General features: G+C 34.3%; 3 protein-coding genes across 5 annotated transcripts; 2 read left to right on the top strand and 1 right to left on the bottom strand.

The window, feature by feature from the left end:
• Positions 1 to 1,233: 1,233 nt before the first annotated feature.
• On the bottom strand, positions 1,234 to 18,992 carry LOC106672791 (phosphatidylserine synthase 1). Of its 3 annotated transcripts, none has more exons than XM_014404494.2 (8): positions 18,885 to 18,992; positions 6,701 to 6,959; positions 5,982 to 6,140; positions 5,769 to 5,920; positions 5,441 to 5,695; positions 5,158 to 5,380; positions 2,308 to 2,395; positions 1,234 to 1,330 (listed from the first exon to the last, which is right to left on the bottom strand). In XM_014404494.2, exons 2-8 carry the CDS (start codon positions 6,944 to 6,946, stop codon positions 1,260 to 1,262), a joined length of 1,194 nt encoding a protein of 397 aa, XP_014259980.1. In that variant the 5' UTR covers positions 6,947 to 6,959; positions 18,885 to 18,992; the 3' UTR covers positions 1,234 to 1,259. The 3 variants fall into 3 exon arrangements, with proteins under 3 accessions (XP_014259980.1, XP_014259977.1, XP_014259979.1); XM_014404491.2 differs by lacking the exon at positions 18,885 to 18,992 and adding an exon at positions 12,413 to 12,849; XM_014404493.2 differs by lacking the exons at positions 2,308 to 2,395; positions 18,885 to 18,992 and adding an exon at positions 12,413 to 12,849.
• On the top strand, positions 14,168 to 15,259 carry LOC106672760. The gene has a single exon (XM_014404426.1). It carries the CDS (start codon positions 14,168 to 14,170, stop codon positions 15,257 to 15,259), a length of 1,092 nt encoding a protein of 363 aa, XP_014259912.1.
• Positions 15,528 to 19,923, top strand: LOC106672792 (transcription termination factor 3, mitochondrial). The gene is made up of 5 exons (XM_014404495.2): positions 15,528 to 16,330; positions 19,023 to 19,205; positions 19,274 to 19,397; positions 19,453 to 19,543; positions 19,605 to 19,923. The coding sequence occupies exons 1-5, from the start codon at positions 16,017 to 16,019 to the stop codon at positions 19,880 to 19,882; spliced, it is 990 nt and encodes a 329-aa protein (XP_014259981.1). The 5' UTR covers positions 15,528 to 16,016; the 3' UTR covers positions 19,883 to 19,923.
• Positions 19,924 to 20,318: the final 395 nt, after the last annotated feature.

The following is a 20,318-nucleotide window of genomic DNA, read 5'->3' as shown; positions in this document are numbered from 1 at the left end:
GATTATTTCTAATCGTGAATGCACAATCTCATTGATTATTAATGACCAAACATCTGACCGTAAGTCAATGTATGCCAAGGCTGAACAACAAACAATCAGAAATTGTATAATGTTTTGATTATTACCAACAAGTGAGCTAAATAATTTCTAACATGAGCAAAAATCAAGGTTTCATAACTAAAATATAGAAGAATTTAAAAAAAAAAATTAAAATTTCCCTTACATTTAGATATCACAGGTGTACAACTATTACCTTAACTGTACAAACATGGTGCCAAAAAACAAACAAAAACAAAACAAAAAAGGAACTAAAAACATCTTTGGCCACCAAACAGCATGATTCAACAATGACTACTGTGTCCTGACCTTTGGCTTTATGCTAAATAAAATGAATTTAATGGCACATGGCCTTGAGCCAAAAACTAAGCAGTATTTTAAAAAATAAAAAAGAAAGAAAAAGATGCTAAAAAAATGTCATTTAGAGTCGGAAGACTAACACTTGCATTCAAGATTAGAAGTGTTAACATTTATTCAAAGAAAATGGTTAAAGTAAAGTTCTTATATACGTAAAGTTCTACTGTCATGATTATACAATTTTAATCTTAAATTGTTCAAAGAACAATTCTAAACTTCAAGTAAACACTGCCTTGCCAAGTTATACCGTAAAAAAATAAATTTAACAATCTCTACTCTTGTAACTTGAAAATAACTTACTTATTTCAACCATATATACCCATTATATGTAATAAATACACTTTTTTTCTTGGTGAAACTATAAATTAAATCTACAACAAAAAAAAACAAGTTTCCTTTTAATGTTATTTGTTTTAATAATACAACAGTCCATATGTATCTTTTAAAAATGAGTTTGCCTTCATTTACTAGACACAAAAGAAAATTAAAATGGCGCAGGCAATGTATTTTTGTAGAAGAAGCAATTAATAAATAACTAATAATTACTAATATAATCATGACCCTGAAAAATTGTCTCTTCTAAGCTAACAAAGAAAAAATCACCATATAAAATACAATTGCCTGCAAAAATTATGATCCAAGGCAGTCTTTTAGAATAAATTTCACAAATAAATTTTAATCGCCTATACAATATAAGTTAGGAGATGAAAATATATCTAATAATATTTATATCATCTCAAAATAATTCCTCCAACTACTGAATCTTCTCAGTACTATCTTTTTTCCCCCCTTAAGAAATTAATAAAACCAAACACAAAATAGAAAAACAAATAGTTATATTGCATCTATTGAGGGTTCAGATTTTTTCGTTGCCTCAACTGAGTCTCAGGTATCTCCGCAAAGCCATATAAGGGCTCTAGAAAAAAGAAAACATAAATTATACAAAATTTGGTAACCCAAAAATCACATAAATTAAAGGATGAAGTAATTTAAAATTAATATTCTAGATGGCCTCCAAAAGAAATTATATTATCTAATATTTTTTATTTATTGGTTTCTTACACTTTTCAACTCCTTAAAATACATCATCTATCAATTAGTCGGTGTGAGTGTGCTGTAATTACAATTTATAAACTACAAAAATGATTATTTCATTACCTTAATGAATCATACTAGTATATTAAAAATAAATAAAGAATTATCATAACATATTTATTAACTAGTGAATTGTGAAATTTACATCATTTAGCACTTTATTTCTCATTCACGCCAAACGCCATTTTTCCCTTTTACTCACATGTGCAGCAGAACTAATTTTATTTTTAGCAATTTCTACAAAACATATATAGAATAGCAGTGCGCAAGTATCAATATAACGAACTATTCTGATATTATTATTTTCAAGAAATTGTCTAGATAATTAATTTTTCAATAAAATTATAACCTGGACATCTAGAGCCTTTAATGAATGAAAATGTGAAATTTATATTTTATGTCGGTTCTCTTACATATTATCAAAATATGATTATTTCTTTGATTCATGCTTTTTATTGTAAAATTGATCAGTGTTCAAAACCAACTATATTATTAAAAACCACAAAATTATGTCCAACTTTGAAAACAAAATCAATTGTAAACAAAAAAAGATACAAGCATTAAGAAATGCAAAAACAAAAAAGAAATAAATAGTACAAAATACTTACAGCAAAAAGTGGTCATATAAATACAAAAACTATAGCATAAATTACACAAAGAGAGTAAATTATCATAAAATAGATTACACAGCCTATGCACAATAAGTTGATATTGTAAATCTTTTTATCCCCCATTTTGACAAGGTACAAAGAGGAAGAGAAGGAATGGTAACCGGTTTCTTTTTAAAAATTGACTTACCACCATTCCCTGTCAATTCATCGGTAATCAATGGGGCAGTCTCGGAGATGGGTGATGGGTCGCTTGAATAATTGATTTCTTCCCCAGTCTGCAAAAACCAGAACCCAAAAACATAATGCAAGCACTCCTTTATTATACACAATAGAATTATAAACACACAATAAGCCCCCGTGTGTTTCATGCAAAGGGGTAAAAGCCAAACAGATGACACCGCAAGTCTTGTTTCTTTGAAGGAGAGTCAAATTACAAACCCGTCGTGTGACCAGAGGATTACCAGCAAAATACCTTAATTAAAAACGGTTTTATTGTTTAAATCAGTGTTACTTTTACTAGGTAACCAGAAAATTTCATGCTGTTTTTCATTTGTTATCTTTTAATTATTTTAATACCGTCAATCAACATTTAAATTTACATAAGAGGATTAGATCATGTAATACAAATAGGATAATGAGTTCATAAAATTATTTTAAAAAATGTTTTCGACAGTTTACTGTACATTATAATTTTTTTTTTTTCGAGGCTTTTTAGCAATGATTTTAAGCCCAGTACTAGGGTATCTGAGGCAGCCATAAAATGTACACTGCGCTCAGTGACAAAACAAGAAAGTGAACGCACTGCCCAAAAGTTTTTCAATAAGTTTGCTTCTAGGAAAAATGAGGAGATTGAAATTAAACAGTGGTCTGGTAGGCCTTCTTTGAATGGCAACATGTGAAGCTATTGAACATGATTTGAATCAGGAGCTTGCCAGAGTGTTCAACATAGCATTTTGTCATGACAATTAATTAAGGTTGTTAGTTGAGATGAAAAAAAGTTAATGGCACGAGAGGGATTCGAACCCACGACCTTCGGCTAGATACGCCGCTGCTCTACCACCTGAGCTATCGTGACTTCTTAATTCAAATCCCTCGTGATTGACTGACACGAGTTGAATACATTAAATTTCACATGGATCGGAACCACTTCCTGTTTCATCAACGGGGCCCAGGTTTTACAGAGAGCAAGCTTCGCCCTAACCATCCCTTATCAACATATTCTTGAGTTGAGAAGATGTGGAAGCTGAGCAAATGAGCTCCTCATAAATTGGATGGTAACAAGCTTCAGCGTCTAAACATTTGCCTTTCATTGCTTTCATGGCACAAAGTAGAGACTTTTGATCAGATTGTCAGGCATGGTGAAAAATTGATCCTGTTCAGAAACACCAATAGATTGTATCCAAATAATCACCAACAAAAGGTAATGCTTTAGGTTTGGTAGAGCTACAATCAAAGCCTGGCACCATATGTTGCTCTGGTCTAACAACCTGCTCTTGTGAACAAAAAATGTGTAATTTGTCACTAGGACAATGCTAGACTTCGTAAAGCTAGACAAAGGAGGTGATAATGAAGCTTGTTGAGAAGCCCTACCACACTAAACCCTCCAGATCTGACTTTTACATTTTCTTGGACTATTTTACAATGGACAATCAAATGTGCAATCAAGAGTTCAATAATCGACAACAGCTGGAAAATGAGCTGAATTTATTTGTTAAGTCCTAAAGCTCAAACTTTTATATGAAGGGCATAACTGGGCTAATAAATCGTTAGGAGCAGATTATATATACTGATAAAGACTATTTCCCTGAAGAAAACATTTCTACACTAAGTTTAATTGTGACAATAATTATTAAACCCTTTAAACCCGCATGAACTTTTCTGGTAACCCGGTATGTTAATCTGATTGGTCTACTGGACCCTCTACTCTTGCTGGTTTAGATTTCAAAAGAGCTCCTCACTGAAGATGGCATAAAGCTGAAATGCGTTTGAGTGACATCTAAACCCATGAGATGAGAGTGGATGGGTAGAGTAACCGATAAGTTTAAAATGTGTTCACTGGCTCACTATAAATTATTACAAATGAAGTATACCTTCACTAAAGCTCTCCGTGGCCATTTCATTTGTCGCCGAAAATCAAATAGATTACACGACATTTGAAAAGTGGCAAAAAGGAGAGAAAATTCAAACGGTGGGGTTGAGATGGGAAGTTGGTGTCCGAGTGGATCGAGATCATGATAGCTCAAGTGGTAGAGCAGCGGTGTATCTAGCCAAAGGTCGTGGGTTCGAATCCCAACACTTTTTTATCTCAACTAAAAACCTTAATTAATTGAAATATATTAATTGGTCAAGTGGACCACGAAAACTAGTGAATAAATTATTACTCCATATATGTTTAGCAGTCATAATTGGCCTTATTAATTATTTCAATTAGTTATCACAATAGCCAAAGGTCGAGGTTTCGAATCCAGCTTGTCAAATTAACTTTTTCATCTCAACCAAGACCTTAGATAAAAAGTGTAATTAATTGTAAAAAAATTATTACTTTTCTATATTAAAATATCACTTTTTTTATTGTTTCACATTTTAATTCATCATTCAACCTATTTATTGCTATATATTTTATCTATAATTAAGAAGGTTAAGGTTAAAATATTATCATTGTTTTAAAATAGTAAATGCATAACTTTTAGATTAGAGAAAATAAATGTGATAATTCTATATCTGTTGTACTTCATAAAAGATTATAATATACAATTTGACTATCTAATCATTTCTAAAATAAACAACTTCAAACAACTAGGAGTTGTCCTTTGCAAAATTTTTAATCGATCATTTCGTGAAACAGGATGTAATGACATCTCCTATAAGAAGAAGCAAGAAATGAGAGAGTCCCTTAGATAATTTCTCTCGTTTATGTACAATAAATTAGAATAAATATAAATCAAACTAAGCAGGAAGCACACAGGCACTCACTTTTATTATTGAAGTTGTCCTAGTTTGGTGCTGAGAGATCTGAAAATTCATTTTTTACACTTACCTGAAAATATTTATGCCAAGTGTAACAACCGTACACGCACAGAATGGACATAAGGGTTTGAATTAAAAGCCAGCCTATTATGTTGGCCGCCTGAGTGTGGGAGAAGAGCTCTTTTCCATTTTTGATACAAAGTAGGGCCTCTGAGACCATAATTGCGCCATAGACCCAGCACTGTGTGCCCACCCTCTTGCAGTGGGGGTCTGTAGCGTACATGTAGAATTGTCTAAAAAGATACACACGGTAAAAAAAATAATCTTTCTGATATTTACGATTCGGCGTATACCTGACAGATGGGGCAACTATTATCCCGACGAATGCTAGCCTGGCGATAACTAGTGGATGTGTAGGTGGCATCTCGAATATGTGCTTAAGAAAAAATGTGTTGAGTTCGCAAACTTGCCAATAAAGGACTAGCTGACAAATTGCAACAAAACGCTTGAATGTGCATTTCGGCTCGAGCCACCTAACATGGGTCCAACTGCTTGGAGTAAACTGCAGCATTGCTCGTTTTATTTTACCAGTTGTTGTTTCAATTTCCCTTTTGAAAAAAAAAATATATAATTTTTTTTTATGAAAATTTCCAAACAAAAGAATTATACAATTTGGCTCACTTTATTCCAACCCAATTGTAATCTCGCATTTCTAAGATTTTGCAGATTTGCAGGCCAACCCAGATCCCAAGACCATTACAGATGATAACATCTAAAAATAGCGCATCCCACCAGCACTCCATGAAATTCGGAAGCAAATGGCAGAACATCATCTACGATCGATTAATTAGTTTATTTGATATTTATATCGCACATGAATGGTATTGACCCTACCTCGGTAAATTCCCAGGTGAAGCTCACAGTCCAACATATTCCGTAATGTCTGACGAGGACAGCCTTAAAAGCCCAGCCGAGGAAATGAGCCAAGGCAAATGCATCCATATGATCCCAGAGTTTCTCGAGACTAATTTCTGAACAGTTTACACCATATTCCTGCAGCAAGAACGTATTAAAAACAATTTAATTGTGATAAATATTATAATTTATTAGTGGGCTGATGAAAAAGGCAGATTTAAATCCCACTAGGTGTCACATCAACAGTTATACATGTAAAAAATTATTATATTATATTATTATATATCAAAATTATTTTTAATATCAAAGGGATTTTCATTCCTAAACTCTAATGAGCAAAGTAGAAATTAATTTGAAATGTTTAATTGTAACTGCAGGAAAACATCAGGACAAAAACAGAGAGTAAGAGGTTTTAACAGGCTTTTTAGGTTCAAACCAAAAGTTCAAAATTAGAAGCAAGTTTCTTTTCATACATGTTCATTAATATCTGCATATGTTTGAGGACAAAACATGCTCTAATGCATACTGTTAACATGTTTTAAAGATCTATTTTCAAATAATTGTAATAATACAACACTAAATTAAAAATTAAAAATTGTACTAGAAAAATGAATTGTTGAAAATTGTTTCTTTTAATATATGCCTAATTGTAGGTTTGACTCTCTTTTCCTCGAGATTAGACAATTTGGGACAAATACCTTATCCATGTCTATGTGAAAGTGTTCCAACTTGGGGTCAAGCCAGACGAGGATGTGCTTGACCGTCTTATAGTTCTGGAATAGAAGAAACATGAGGCAAAGGAGATAGAGTACGCTGAGGCCGAAAACTATTCTCCAAAATGCTGGATGAGGCCGCGTGAACGGCCCATTGGGAAACGTCAGGATTGAGATGATGATAAATAGAAGAACGATACAATAGACTCCTGCCATGATGTTGTTGTCCATACTTTCCTCATTTCTATAAAACAAAACAAATCAATATTAATTAAATTATTATTTTTTATATCATCAAGCCTGTAAAACTTCAATTAAATAAATTTAGAATTTATAACAAAAAAATGTTAAGATTAGCAATCGCAAAGAAATCAATTTAAAACTTGTTCTGAGATACAAATTGTCTTCAATAAAACAATTAAGTATTAAAATATCCATAAAATGAATAAACAAAATATAAAATTAAAATAAATAGGATTTGGGAAGTTCGTTTCATTATATTCATACTTCATGAAATATCTAACAAAATTTTAACAAGACTTTGTTGTTAGTCTGGGAAGCTTCCTCGGTGAGCACCTTAGTCATTACACCTCAATATCTCACCTCAATCCACTTGGACATCAACTTCCCATTAACTTGTCGTTTTCCGTGGCCATTTCATTTGTCGCTGAGAATCAAATTGATTACACGACATTTCAAAAATGGCAAAAAGGAGGGAAAATTGAAAAGGTGTGGTTGAGATGGGAAGTTGATGTCTGAGTGGATCGAGGTCACGATAGCTCAAGTGGTAGAGCAGCAGCGTATCAAGCCGAAGATCGTGGGTTCGAATCCCGCTCGTACCATTGACTTTTTTATCTCAACTGAAAACCTTAATTAATTGTACAACACAAAATATTAAAATATTCTAATTATTTGAATGAAAGTTTTAAAATATATACTTATAAATATATGGTTTTTTTGCTAGCAAAATTACCACTAGACTAGACTGCTTGTGTTAATTCAATTGTACAATATATGTTTATTTGTATCCATTTTACATTATTACAACACAAATAAGCATATCTTTATAAAAAGAGTTCCTACTCACAGTTAGTTGTTTTAACGATCTGGATTTCAAGCTTATAACTCTTCATCAGATTGAAGGAATTTACTAGTTAATTCAAAAATGAATTCCTTCAACCTGATGAAGAGCTTAAGTTTGAAATCTGGTTTGCTAAAAACAGTTAACTGTGAATAGGAACTAAAACAATTAACTTGAGTAGGAACTATCTTTTTATAAAGACTGAACAACATACTCATTCCACCATTTATCATTGCTACAAATAAGCATATATTTATTGTCAATTTATTCAATAAAATTTTACACACTGAGTATGTAAAAATTTAGTTAGTGTTTAAACAACAAAAATTAACAATTCGTTGATTTATATTTGATCTCGTTTATATTGAACATGAAAAATTACATTACATTTACATTAAAAACTCAATATCTGGCCTTTACAAAAACCATTATTGCCATTAATTTTATCTAATCAAAGTGGAGAAAGATGACTGCTTTGACTTTTGGGTGTAGAAGTAATTAGTAATCATTTGAACAAATTGTAAAATGCTCTTATCTTATTTAAATATTGATTCTGGTATTCTTTGAATTAATTTTTTTCAAATCTATCTCCTGACAATTGTTTGCTCATTGATAGTCTTTGCTCTTGGTCTCCAAATATTTTTTACGTATTATACATAAATATTTGACGTACGTACGTATACATTAACATTACAAGGTATTTTTTTAATGGGAAGTAGAAAAATTAGTGTCATGAGCTGGGGGTCAACCCACGACATCCAGATCAGTACATCAGCGCCACTTCTAGAAGTCACGATAGCTCGAGTGGTAGAGTGTCGGGGTACTGATCTGGATGTTGCAGTGGGTTTGACTCCAGCTCATGACACTCATTTTTCAACTCAACCATACTTTCCATAAAAAATAATAAACCAATGAAAATAATTACTTTGTTAATAAGACCAATTTGGATTTTTTCATTTGTAGGTTAGATGAGTTGGAATTCTCCAATAGAGAACAAACTTTTTTCTTTTTTTACCGGTTTTAACTCATAATTTATATTATATACAAAATGCTATAATGATGACAAAATGATACGATAGGTAGAGTGTCGGGGTACTGATCCGTTTGTTGTTGCTGGTTCGACTGCAGCTTGTGACACTAATGTTTACCATATTTTATTCATGTTATATTTGACGAGCAAGGTATTCAGGGCGGCAATCAGTGATTTTGTGTTATCAGAGACTTCAATAAGCAAAATGAGAGAAAGTTAGACCCAAGTGTTTATGTAGGTTAGGTTCATTTTAATTGTAAGAAAGGAAAAAAAGACAAATTGTCGAAACCATCTCAAGCAAACACATGAGTACGAATAGGTTTGGAACTATGTTGGGTGCTAAATTGACATAGCAGTTGACAGCACCCCCCCCCCAATGCCCATCCTTGACTAAGCCCTGAGATTTGCCCCCAAACCGCAAACCCATGATGTGAGTGATTTTCAAGTCTGCCAGCGGTTTTCTGTAAACAGGAAAGCTGGAATTGCTGGTGGACTACGAGAAGTGAATAGGTTTAACTAGGAACATGATTGTATGTACATACAGGTGCAGATATTATATAGATAAATCCAAATCCACCTCAAGCAAAAAGAAGTCTGCCCCTTTAAAAGTTCATATTTGATTTCTCCAATAGATGATTTTGATGACCATTTAAAAAATCTAACGGACTTTTTTCTTTTTTTACCGGTATTAACTCATAATTTATGATATACAAAATGCTATGATGATGACAAAATATGACAGTGCAAGTGGTAGATCTTATTACAGGTCTAAATTATTACAGGTCACTGTTCCGTTCCCTGAGCTCAAGAAAAAACCATGGTTTTCGGAAGGCGGTAGCCCAGAAGGAATGTCAAAGGAGTTCTATTCTACTATTTTTAGACTGAAGACAAATCATGCCTATGGGGTAGCTATTGGGTTGTCCGGAAAATAATGCAGGATTTTAAGTTTTCATTAAAAAAAATCTATATAAAATATTCTGTTTACGTTTACAGGATTACTCATTTGTNTTCAACCATGAAAATTTAGAAGATGAGAAGATGATGGAGCTGAATGAGTGGTGTGGGCGAGCAGTGGAGACCTGGCCCTGGTCGGCCAATCACGCTCGATAGTAAAATGAAAATAGAAAACTTCATGGGTAATATGCCAAAAAAACAACCCCCAAAAAAAAGTGGTAGATCGTCGGGGTGCTGATCCGGATTTGTTGCTGGTTCGAATGGAGTTTGTGACACTAATGTTTACCATATTTTATTCACGTTATATTTAACATGACTGACATAAAACTTTTTTTTAATTTATTGAAATCTCAATTTTCGAGAAAAAAATTCTTATGGAATACGAATACAAAATGAGACTGATTTGATGGGCAGTAGATAAAAGAAAATAAATGGTAATTGAAATATTCCCATTAACAAAAACAAAGGAATGTTAAACAAACAATCGTTAATTTTAGATTAGGTATGGGTTTCTTTTAAATTATAGCAAGTCAGCTAAATTTCCCAACAAAATTAATTTGCTGAATTGCCTAGTATGTCCAATAGTCATTAAATGGGACAATGCAGTCAATTTTCTCACTCACATTTGATAATCAGTAAGGATTGCAAAGGAAATTATGCTCAAAGGCTAAACATAAAATGAAAAGAAAAAATCAACCTGTTAATACGTTCCAAGTTATAAGTTGTATAAAGTTTAAATCCAAAAAACTACAATTGTAAAAAAAAGAATGTAAATTGGGGAAACAATTTACATTATTTTTTTACTATTTTAGTTTTTTGGATTTAAACTTCATACAACTTGGAACTTGGAATGTATTAACAGGTTGTTAAGTATTAACCTGTTAATACGTTCCAAGTTGTATGAAGTTTAAATCCAAAAAACTACAATAGTAAAAAAATAATGTAAATTGTTTTCTCAATTTACATTCTTTTTTTTTTTACAATTGTAGTTTTTTGGATTTAAACTTTATACAACTTATAACTTGGAATGTATTAACAGGTTGATTTTTGAGTTTTTCCACTCCCCTATCAAGGAGAATAAGAGTGGACCCAAAAAAATCGTACTCACTGGCAAATAAGTCCTTGTTTCTTGCATTTTTTTTAATGTCTACCCTACAGTCTCCAGAAATGCGATTACAATGAGCTCCATACTATTACCAGAAAAATGAAGTCCCCAATCCTTAATTGGAATTAGTTTTTCTGAAAACCTATTGTATTGCCTCTATTCCATCAGGGCTTGTCGAACATAATGGTCCCATAGTATGGAGGCTCTGACTGGCAACTAACTGGCATAATTTGTTCGTCTATTAATGATTCCTCTTTCATCATTACCACTTTTCTTTCCACGACTCACAACAAGACCGAGTGTAAAAGAACAACCTGTGTTTTCAGCTCCAGTGCCTGGATTGGCAAGAATGGTTAGCTACTATCCAAACGGTGTGCAATCAGCCAGCGAGACATGTGCAGAAGCACTGGTCACAGGCTAGGTGTAACATTGGAAAATGCAAGTTGAAGCTTTCTCAAGCTGAAGATAACTTAGATTTTAAGATCCATATGGTTACCAGTTACTTTAGGGGTTAGGATAAAAGTGACTGCCTTTCTGGTAACACCTAACCTTAGTTCGGAGGCTTTGCTTGGTGTAGAATTTTGAAATGGGGGTTGGTTACAATACAAAACATTATAAAAAGCTTTCATTCATCCTATCCTTGAATTTTCAAACTGCTATTTTGAATTCGCACTATTATTCTCACTGTGAAACTGTAAGAAATGACAAAATCTGTCAGACAGAACAAAGAAACCTAAAAATTATTGGACAAACCAAACTGCTGGTTCATCTCGATGCAGACCCTCCCATAAATTTCATAAGTTGTTGGATGTGGTCAAGTATAAAATTGTGTAGTTCCGTTTTAAGTTAAGCCAAATTTCAAGCCTCCACAAATTTGAAAAAAATGTTTTACATATTCATATGATTAATATTTTCATCGGATGGAGTTCTATGGTAAATTTACTTTATATAAATAACTAAATACAAAAACTACAAAATCAATATAATCACAGGTAGATTTAATTTATACAGTCAATTTAAAAATATTAGACTACATTTTTAAAAAAAGTAAAAGTTAAGAAAAGAAATTATAATAAATGACAAAATGGATTGTCTATGTGTTTTATAAACTGAAAATCAATATAAAAAAAAAAAATAGCCTGGTGGCTCTGTGTTGACTCTCTGGATCTACTTCAAGACTGAACAGATCAATATCGAGGATAAATTTTGATATTTAAGTCCCAATTTTTATATACTATTAGTATAATTTAAAATTTTGGTAGAAAACTGGGTATGGATCAAGTTCAATTGCTAAATCATATATATATATATATATATATATATATATATATATATATATATATATATAAATTTCCTTGGGAGAAACTTTGTAAATAATCCAAGTGCCAAAATCTTTAAATAAAAAATTGTACTAGACCTTGAGGGTGTTTTAAAAACGGGATGGCCGGCCTGGCAGGGGCGGCCGTCGAGTTTGGCCCCTGCCAAGCCGCCCGCTTGTTCACTGTTGACTGTTGACTGTTGACTCACCTGACGAGGGAGATGTAAGCCAGGGCGACGAACGTGACGATGAAGAGGGAGATTGTGTGCGGCCTGTAGAACGCCTCGATTGAAATGTTGTCCACCGGCCGTTCGTTGATCACGGCGAATTTGTCCGTGTACGACTCCTCCCGGTTCTTCATCTTTTTCGGCTTGACGCGGCGGATTAACGTGTTGACGGTGGTGGACGAGCCGGGCTCATCGCGCGACAAAACGAAAAACGGGGAAAAAGGGCCAAATGGCGGAGGCGGCTGAGGGAGGTGAGACTCGGTCCGAGAGCCCGTCCCAACGACAACGAATGCGGGACGATATGTGAATGCGACAGTTGCGAAAGAGGATAACCGCTTTGAAACCTCCCCGACCGCCTGATAACATTTCTACACCAGGAGGTTTTATAAGTATGACAGATTATAAAAAACCGCTAAAAAATATTCTTATTTTTAAAAAAACATATCTTCCCTATTTTTCCTATTTTTTACTCATGAATTTAAATATTCAGCAATAGAACTGTATAATATGACAGAAAACATATATTTAACAAGTGCAACTAATTTTTTTTAAAAACTTGCTGTGGATCAGAATTGTGAGAATTACTCTATTATTCCTGAAACTTTTTTTTAATGGCCTTATGAACTATGCATATTAGCCAAGCCAGACATTAAATTATGGTATGTGTATTGGGGTGAAGGGTATCGTGAAAAAATGTATAGAGGCGACGGTGGGAATCGAACCCATGACCACAGGCTTATGAAACTACCTAAAAATTGTGAAATAGCCAGCCAAAGATTATCCCCCCCCCTTGGCCAATATGCTAGACCATAAGGCAAAAAAAAAATTATCCCCCATAATAACGGCAAGTACTATTTAGAACTCAATCAAGCTCTAATGAGGCACTTCAGGCTAAATGTTAATTGAAATAAAATTAAGTTTAATAAACATAAGAAGGTACTCCAGGTCACGGAGAAAAAAAAATGGTTCAATCTTCTTAGCAGGTGAACAGAAAACGTTGGGCGTCGGTGGCCGCATTGACACGGCTCTCATCACTGTAAGGTGAGACTCCAGGGTTCGAATCCAGCGGCCCTGCATTCGAACTCGACATTTGTAACTCGATACTTACAAATGAGCTTTTTTTTAAAAACACCGGCACCCTGAGGGTTTATATGACCTCTGCTGTTGCAAACCCTTGTTAAAAAAAAAGAAAAATAAAGTGGAATGTTAATTAAATACAACGAACATAGTATCTACTTTTAAAAACAATATTTATAAATTATTGATTTGCATGATTCATAAATGAAATAACATCATAGAGCTCTAGTTCAAGAAGCAAGTTTTCTTTTCAAATGCTGCTTGATTTTAAATTCAATTAGTTCGCACTTTTTGTGTAAATTTTTTGAACGTGATTTTTAACAGTTGTACAGTTTAAAACCATGACTGTACATACATATGCATATTATTTTTTTTAATATCACGCCTTTTCGAAGTTTCATAAAAAAAAAAATTTCCTTTACCTTAACATTGTTAATACTTTTTACTTCTAGAGAGTAATTGCAAAATTTGAAAATTTAGGAATATTTATTTATCAGTTGATCCCGGACACTGGACTCATGCTTGTCAGTAGAGCGGAGCCCTTGAGGAGGTTACATCTTTGTTACAAGCTTATCCAATTTGCGTTTGCCGATGAGTTCGAATTCAGTATTTAATAATCTCTTGCGAAGTATTTTATTGGAAATAATCCGTTCCCCGGCCATGGAGGAGAGACAGAAGGTGAGATCATTCACGGAAAAAAGGAAAAATCCCCAACATTCCAGTAGTAGACGTGTAGTGAAGACGTCACGCCTTAAAAAACCAAAAAGGCCGTCAAAGTACATCATAAAGCCGAAATTAGGAGAGCCTGGTGGAAAGGACGATCCCTTCAGGAAAGGTTTGAGCGGGGCCATGACGAAATGGTACCTGAGGAGTATAGCTGATGGGAAAACCCCCGAAGAAGCTAGGAGGATGGTGGAGAAAAGGAAGGCCACCCTAGCAAGAAGGATGGAGTCGAAAACGCATTCTTTCAAAAGGGGAAATTCGCCAGACTCTGAAGAAATTAAACGAGACAAAAGGTTTAAAATATCTCACAATCAGACATCTATCGATGTAAATAACCATTCCAAACCAAGCACCAGTATTGCTGGGCTTGTTAACATAATAAAAGTAGCGATATTGCCAGAGGATTATCCAAGGGTTACAATTTCATCACAAGAGGTGCTACATCTAGAGGATATCCTAGTAGAAGAAATCGCCAAAGGGTGGAAGGACAAGCTTCAGTTTGAAGGTATACTCTTCAAATCAGGAATGCTAATAATAGACTGTCAGGATGAAAAGGCAGTCGAATGGCTAGAGAAAACAGTCCCACGACTCAGGGTAAGTGTTGATAAAAAATTAATAGTGAGCATTGGGAATTGTATACCAAAACCTCACTCTGTTATAATTTTCTTCCCGAGGTCAATGTCAGGAGAAGAAGGAAAAGTATTAGCACTTATAAAGTCCCAGAACGAAGGGGTGTTTACTGAGAAATGGAAAATCCACTCCGTCAGAACAGAAGGGCATGGAGTCGTCATGTACCTTGACATAGATGATGCTTCAGCACTGGCAATTGAAAGAAGTGGACACATACTTAATTATCGTTTTGGCAAAATATCCGTGAACTGCTTAAATAGATACAGTCCTTGTGACGAAACGAGAGACAACCCTCATCATTTCCATCCACCGCCCTCCACTTCGCATCTACCAGAGAAAACCTATTGGGTGAGGCAACCTCTACCATGGTATCCGACTCGAAGCCATGACTCAGATTGAAGATTAGACCCTGGGGCAAAATCTGTTCTCCCAGATTTACTGGGTGAGATGTTGCCAGATGAGAAGACACCTCCCCCAAAAAAAAGAGAATGAACCTAATGATTAAATTAAGTACAATTCTTAGAGAAGCACCCAGAGAGGTGAGTCACATAATTTTTTGTCAAAGGAAAATTTTTTTATTTTAAATGAGGGAACACTTGATAATCTTTGTTAGCTTTCTTAATCAGCAGATGTGTTAAGCCTAGTTCAATAGTTGGATGGTATCTTGTAATGAGGAAGAAAAAAAAATGTTTTTTTTTTTTTCAAAAGTTGGACATTTTTTTTAAAATTACAAATTTGTGTTTATTAATCATCACTGAGGAATGAAAAAGCTTAAACTGAATCTGAATTTTCACAGAGGAAAGTCTCCTCTGGTCTGTCACCTTCAGCACATATTAAAGAAGCAGAAAGTTTCCTGCTTTTTCTACAAATAACTGAAAGAACTCGTCTATACACAAGAACGTGCTCTGCAGCTAAAATGCAGTTTTGTGGAATTTTCACAGAGAACTTTTGAGAATAACAAAAGGTGAGAGATAGGACAAAAGAAATCTCACAGGGAGTTGGGACAAATGATGGAGTAATTGTAAGGAAGTAGGGAAAAAATCTCAAGTTTCTGTTTAGGGCACCAGAGACCGTAATTGACTTGAGAACATGCTTATCAAAGGAAGAGGCTACATGCTTGTTACCGTTTAGTGGAATTATGGTTTTTAATTGAAAGATGCATAGAAGAATATCAATATTTTCTGATCTTTTACGAGGATGGCTGTTAGGAATACGGCCTCGAAGCTGCTCTTCTTTATCCTGCACGGAGCCGGGAAAAGACCTGATTCAGGCACCGAGGCCGCCGGCTATGGGAAAGCCGGTGGAGCAGCAGGTCCTTTCATTCAACATCGCCCCATTCGCCGATAAATCGCCGACCTTGCAGGAGTTGGTGAAGCTTGGCGTCGACCTGAGCAAGATCGAGAAGACGAGGCACGCTCACGAGCTCGTCCTCCGGCTGGACTTTGAAAGGGACGTCCAAAAATACATTAGGTACGTTGTTGACTTACCGGCTTGGCCACACAGAAACGCGATTTGTCACAACGGTCAGCGATATTGTACGCCACAAAGGAAGCGACACAATCTACTCCAAGCCACTGTGTCATGCACTCTACCAATTATTATTTTCTCATGATAATAAATAACAATTTTTAATAATACAATTTGTGTATATTATGAACTGTAATGTCTACTTCGGGGCTGCGGTAGCCAAGTGGTCAGCTTGATAGATTGTCGGTTTGAAGACCCCAAGGTTCAATTCCCACCATCACACCTGGCACTTTGTTTCAAGCTACTCTTCCCCAAACTACGTATATTTATGATGAAACAAATATGCACTCTGGCTAATATGCATGTCCATAAGGCCATTAACACTCTGTCGGTGCTAGGGATCTCAGAGATCCGCTTAGTAGTTGTTGTTTTTTTCTAAATTAATAGATATGGCTGATTGGTGGAGAACTCCTTCCACCTATTCTCCCGACTAGTGAATCCATGTAATTCAGTGTGACGACGATCTTGAACTCCAGAACATTTGTCTGGGACTCACTTGGATTTGGAGCACGACCAAATTCTTAAGTATTCTCATTTTATACAATTGTTTTCCATTTTCATACATATTCGTACATTTTGTTACACTTTTTTCCTTCTAATGTGTTAGTAATTTTTTTTTATTCTATTTTATGAATAATTTTCATATTTTTTTGAGAGACCTAATAGCGTCACAGAATACATTTTCTTTTCACAACACAGAAGACATTGCATTCATGTTTCTTTTGGACGATTGTAATAACAATAAAGCCGCATGTAACAACTTAATCACCCTATCGGAGGAACCATCGCCTGGATTTGATGAAGCTGAAGAATTAGAGGACATTGAAGAAGACTCAAATTCTAAATTGAGTGATGCAGAGTCTGGTGATGAAGAGAGTGATTGTTCATTTTATCCTTGCAATAGGAAAATGGGGAAGAAATTTGTTGACACCATAAGTTGGAAGAAGACTCCATTCAGCAATAAAAATAAAAAATTGCATGTGTGCACACAGACACACACACAAATGTTAATTTGTATGTATTATGTAAGATGTTGCATGATTGCTGTTTTACCAAGGTTCAGTAATTAATTTTTGTTAAGTCTGACACATTATTAGTCTATGTTGGTGTCACATGATTTGTACGATTTTATTTTCAGTATGTTCCTAATTATATTTAAGTACATAATAAAACAATAAAAATTGTGAAAACATTATTTGCATTTTATTTTGGCCAAAGATTAAAAAGAATTGCACGTTATTCCCATAATTATAAAAATTTTGATAAATGAAATGGATCCAGCGTGTCCTTCCAAGGGGTGCAACCGATGGAGTGTTATAAAAATGTCTACTTTAAGCTCGGAAGAGGAACAACTTTTTTTTAATGGATACCAGGAATTAGAAGAGTTCCCCCTGAGCACTGTAGCTGTAGTATACAGCTTATTGTACTTCCTTCCGGCTCCATTTTTGGGAACTCGCAACACGTGTGTGAATTTGAGCCCCTGGTGTGCTGGTGTTCTTCCATCGAAGAAACTCATTTTTGAAGAGGGTCAGGACCAATTTCAGGGTCGCTGAGATCCGATCCCACTCCACACCTTCCATTGATGAGTGCCATGTCATTTTTTTTCTTCAATTGTGGCCACTGGTCCCCTTAGGCATAAGAAATAAAGCCTTTCAAAGGTATATGGCTGCCTGTACCAATGTCCATTTCCGGACTTATACAGGCTGGTCGTGGAACCATATACCCCTAAGGCCCAACCTTATAAAAGAAAGAAAACCCAGAGGCAACAGTGGGAATCAATCCCACGACCACAGGATCTACTAGCCGAGAGTCTGACACCTTAACCATTCGACTACCGTCGTCCCCCTTTCTTCTTCTTGTTCTATGTAATAAGAAAAGAAAGAGATGTGCTCATGAAATAAACACAGATAAACATTTTTATAGCCTTTCTCATTTGTATTGTACAAAAATACACATTCATGAACTTTATGAATGAATTTTTTGGTTTCCTCGACCATGGTTATTGCTCAACTACATGACAATTTTGTACAACTGTATCTCAGTCTAGACTGGATCACTATGACATATTGCTTCCTATGTGACGTGAATAATGCAAAAATTCATCATATAATATGACGAGCAGAGCACCGGATTATCAGATTGCATTCTGTATGGCCAAGCCTTTAAAGTTTTAAACTGTAAAAGCCCTGGTTGTTTTTGAATAAGATGAAACCAAAAAAATCAAATATTTTTATTTAAACTATGAATTAAAAAAAAATCTATTAAGTTAAATTCATGCAAGATTAACCAATTTGATTCCACGAGTAAAGTTTCATATTAAAAATATAATATAAATAAATTTCATATTAAAAAATCAGATTTGGAGGTACATCAGAATAATAAACCATTATTAGAAATGATGAAAGGTGGAGTGAGTGCAATGGTTTTTTTTTTTTTTTTTTTTTTTGAGCCATTGAGTGCAATGTTCAATCCTTTTAAAAAGATAGTTCCTACTCACAGTAAGTTGTTTTCAAACAATCCGGATTTCGAGCAGTTAATCACTTCTGATGATTTTCTATTGAAGGGTAATCCCTGAACATTTTGCACACATTAAATAATTCATGTTTATTTATACATTAAAAACAATTTATTTCAGGTTTTTACATGATGTAGGAGTCCCCTTGGACAAACTGGGCCAGTTCTTTACCATAAACCCTTTTATATTCAAAGAGGATCTCGAAAATCTTCAAGTAAGGATTAACTATTTGGAATCTAAACAATTTACACCTGACAGCATTGCCAGAATCATAGCTGTTAATCCCAAGTGGCTTTCACACAGGTTTGAAAATTCTCTTTACAACAAATAACTGGAAATCTGAAGATTTAGTTTTTTATTTTTTATTACAGCACTGTAGAAATAGACACTCGCTTAGGATTTTTTCAGCAGATGTTCTCTTTAGATGGGAACGAAGTTAGGCTTGTGGCGACGAAAATGCCAAAATTGATAACTTTTAATTTACAACATGTAGAGGTCAGTATTTAGGATATACTACATTCAAAAATGTAAATAAATGATGTTCTTGTAGGCTAACAAATTCTCAGTCGTCGAAGAAATGGGATTTTCACCTCTTGAGACAAAAGAAATAATGTTGCAAGTTCCAAAAGTTTACATGAAAAGTATGTTAATCAAATTTTGTCTTATCCAAAACTGTTTTAATAATGATTTTAAAACTCACAGCGAGGCATACGCTGGTCGCCCAGTTCAACCTTATCCACAACGATATGCTCGTTCCACACGAACTCATCGTCAAACAACCCCAGGTTTTGCTCTGCAGAGAACGACGGATGAAGGAACGACACCTCTTTCTCAAATCGCTCGGCCGAGACCAGTACGACCCATCGAAGCCAAAATATGTTTCGCTTATGAGCATCGCTGCCCATGATGATGCCACATTTTGCAAAGAAATTGCAAGGACGCCCGTATTACTTTTTAATAAATTTTTGAAAACTTTGTAAATTTTTAAATGGTGATTGTAAATATGTGCTGTAAAAATTTAAATAAATATTTACATTTTTATATATCATTAATTTAATACATCTAACATATAAATCCAGTACTTAAGAATATTTTGGAATGGAAAGAAAAAACTAAAGATATCATATCATAAAAATTGCAGTTTTTAAATTCAACCCACACTCAAATCATTTGCCTTCAGCAAGGGAAACTAATCATTCATCTATATTATTTAATTTTAATGAAGAAAATATTACAGGCTTTTTTTTTCAAAGTGAAGATCGACCAGTGAAATAATTTGAGGGAAGATCAGGTAATGATTATCAAAGATCCTCACTCACTCACTTAAAAAAAAAAGTTCAGTATTAAAACACATTATGAAGGAGACATCAGAATTCTAGTAAAGGAAGATTCTACAAATACATTCAACTTAAATAT

Source organism: Cimex lectularius, unplaced genomic scaffold (genome assembly GCF_000648675.2).
Source record: "Cimex lectularius strain Harlan isolate CLEC.00 unplaced genomic scaffold, Clec_2.1 scaffold143, whole genome shotgun sequence".
NCBI lineage: Eukaryota > Metazoa > Arthropoda > Insecta > Hemiptera > Cimicidae > Cimex > Cimex lectularius.
This window is presented reverse-complemented; position numbering and strand designations above follow the sequence as displayed.

Excerpts from the sequence above, each read along its gene's own strand:
- LOC106672792 (XM_014404495.2), top strand. The coding sequence starts at position 16,017 with ATGCATAGAAGAATATCAATATTTTCTGATCTTTTACGAGGATGGCTG. Across the intron at positions 16,331-19,022 it reads GACGTCCAAAAATACATTAG|GTTTTTACATGATGTAGGAG; the intron begins GTACGTTGTTGA and ends AATTTATTTCAG. Across the intron at positions 19,398-19,452 it reads TTAATTTACAACATGTAGAG|GCTAACAAATTCTCAGTCGT; the intron begins GTCAGTATTTAG and ends ATGTTCTTGTAG.
- LOC106672791 (XM_014404491.2), bottom strand. The coding sequence starts at position 12,564 with ATGAAGAACCGGGAGGAGTCGTACACGGACAAATTCGCCGTGATCAAC. Across the intron at positions 6,960-12,412 it reads GCTTACATCTCCCTCGTCAG|AAATGAGGAAAGTATGGACA; the intron begins GTGAGTCAACAG and ends TTTGTTTTATAG. Across the intron at positions 2,396-5,157 it reads CTTGGCATAAATATTTTCAG|ACTGGGGAAGAAATCAATTA; the intron begins GTAAGTGTAAAA and ends TGGTTTTTGCAG.
- LOC106672760 (XM_014404426.1), top strand. The coding sequence starts at position 14,168 with ATGGAGGAGAGACAGAAGGTGAGATCATTCACGGAAAAAAGGAAAAAT.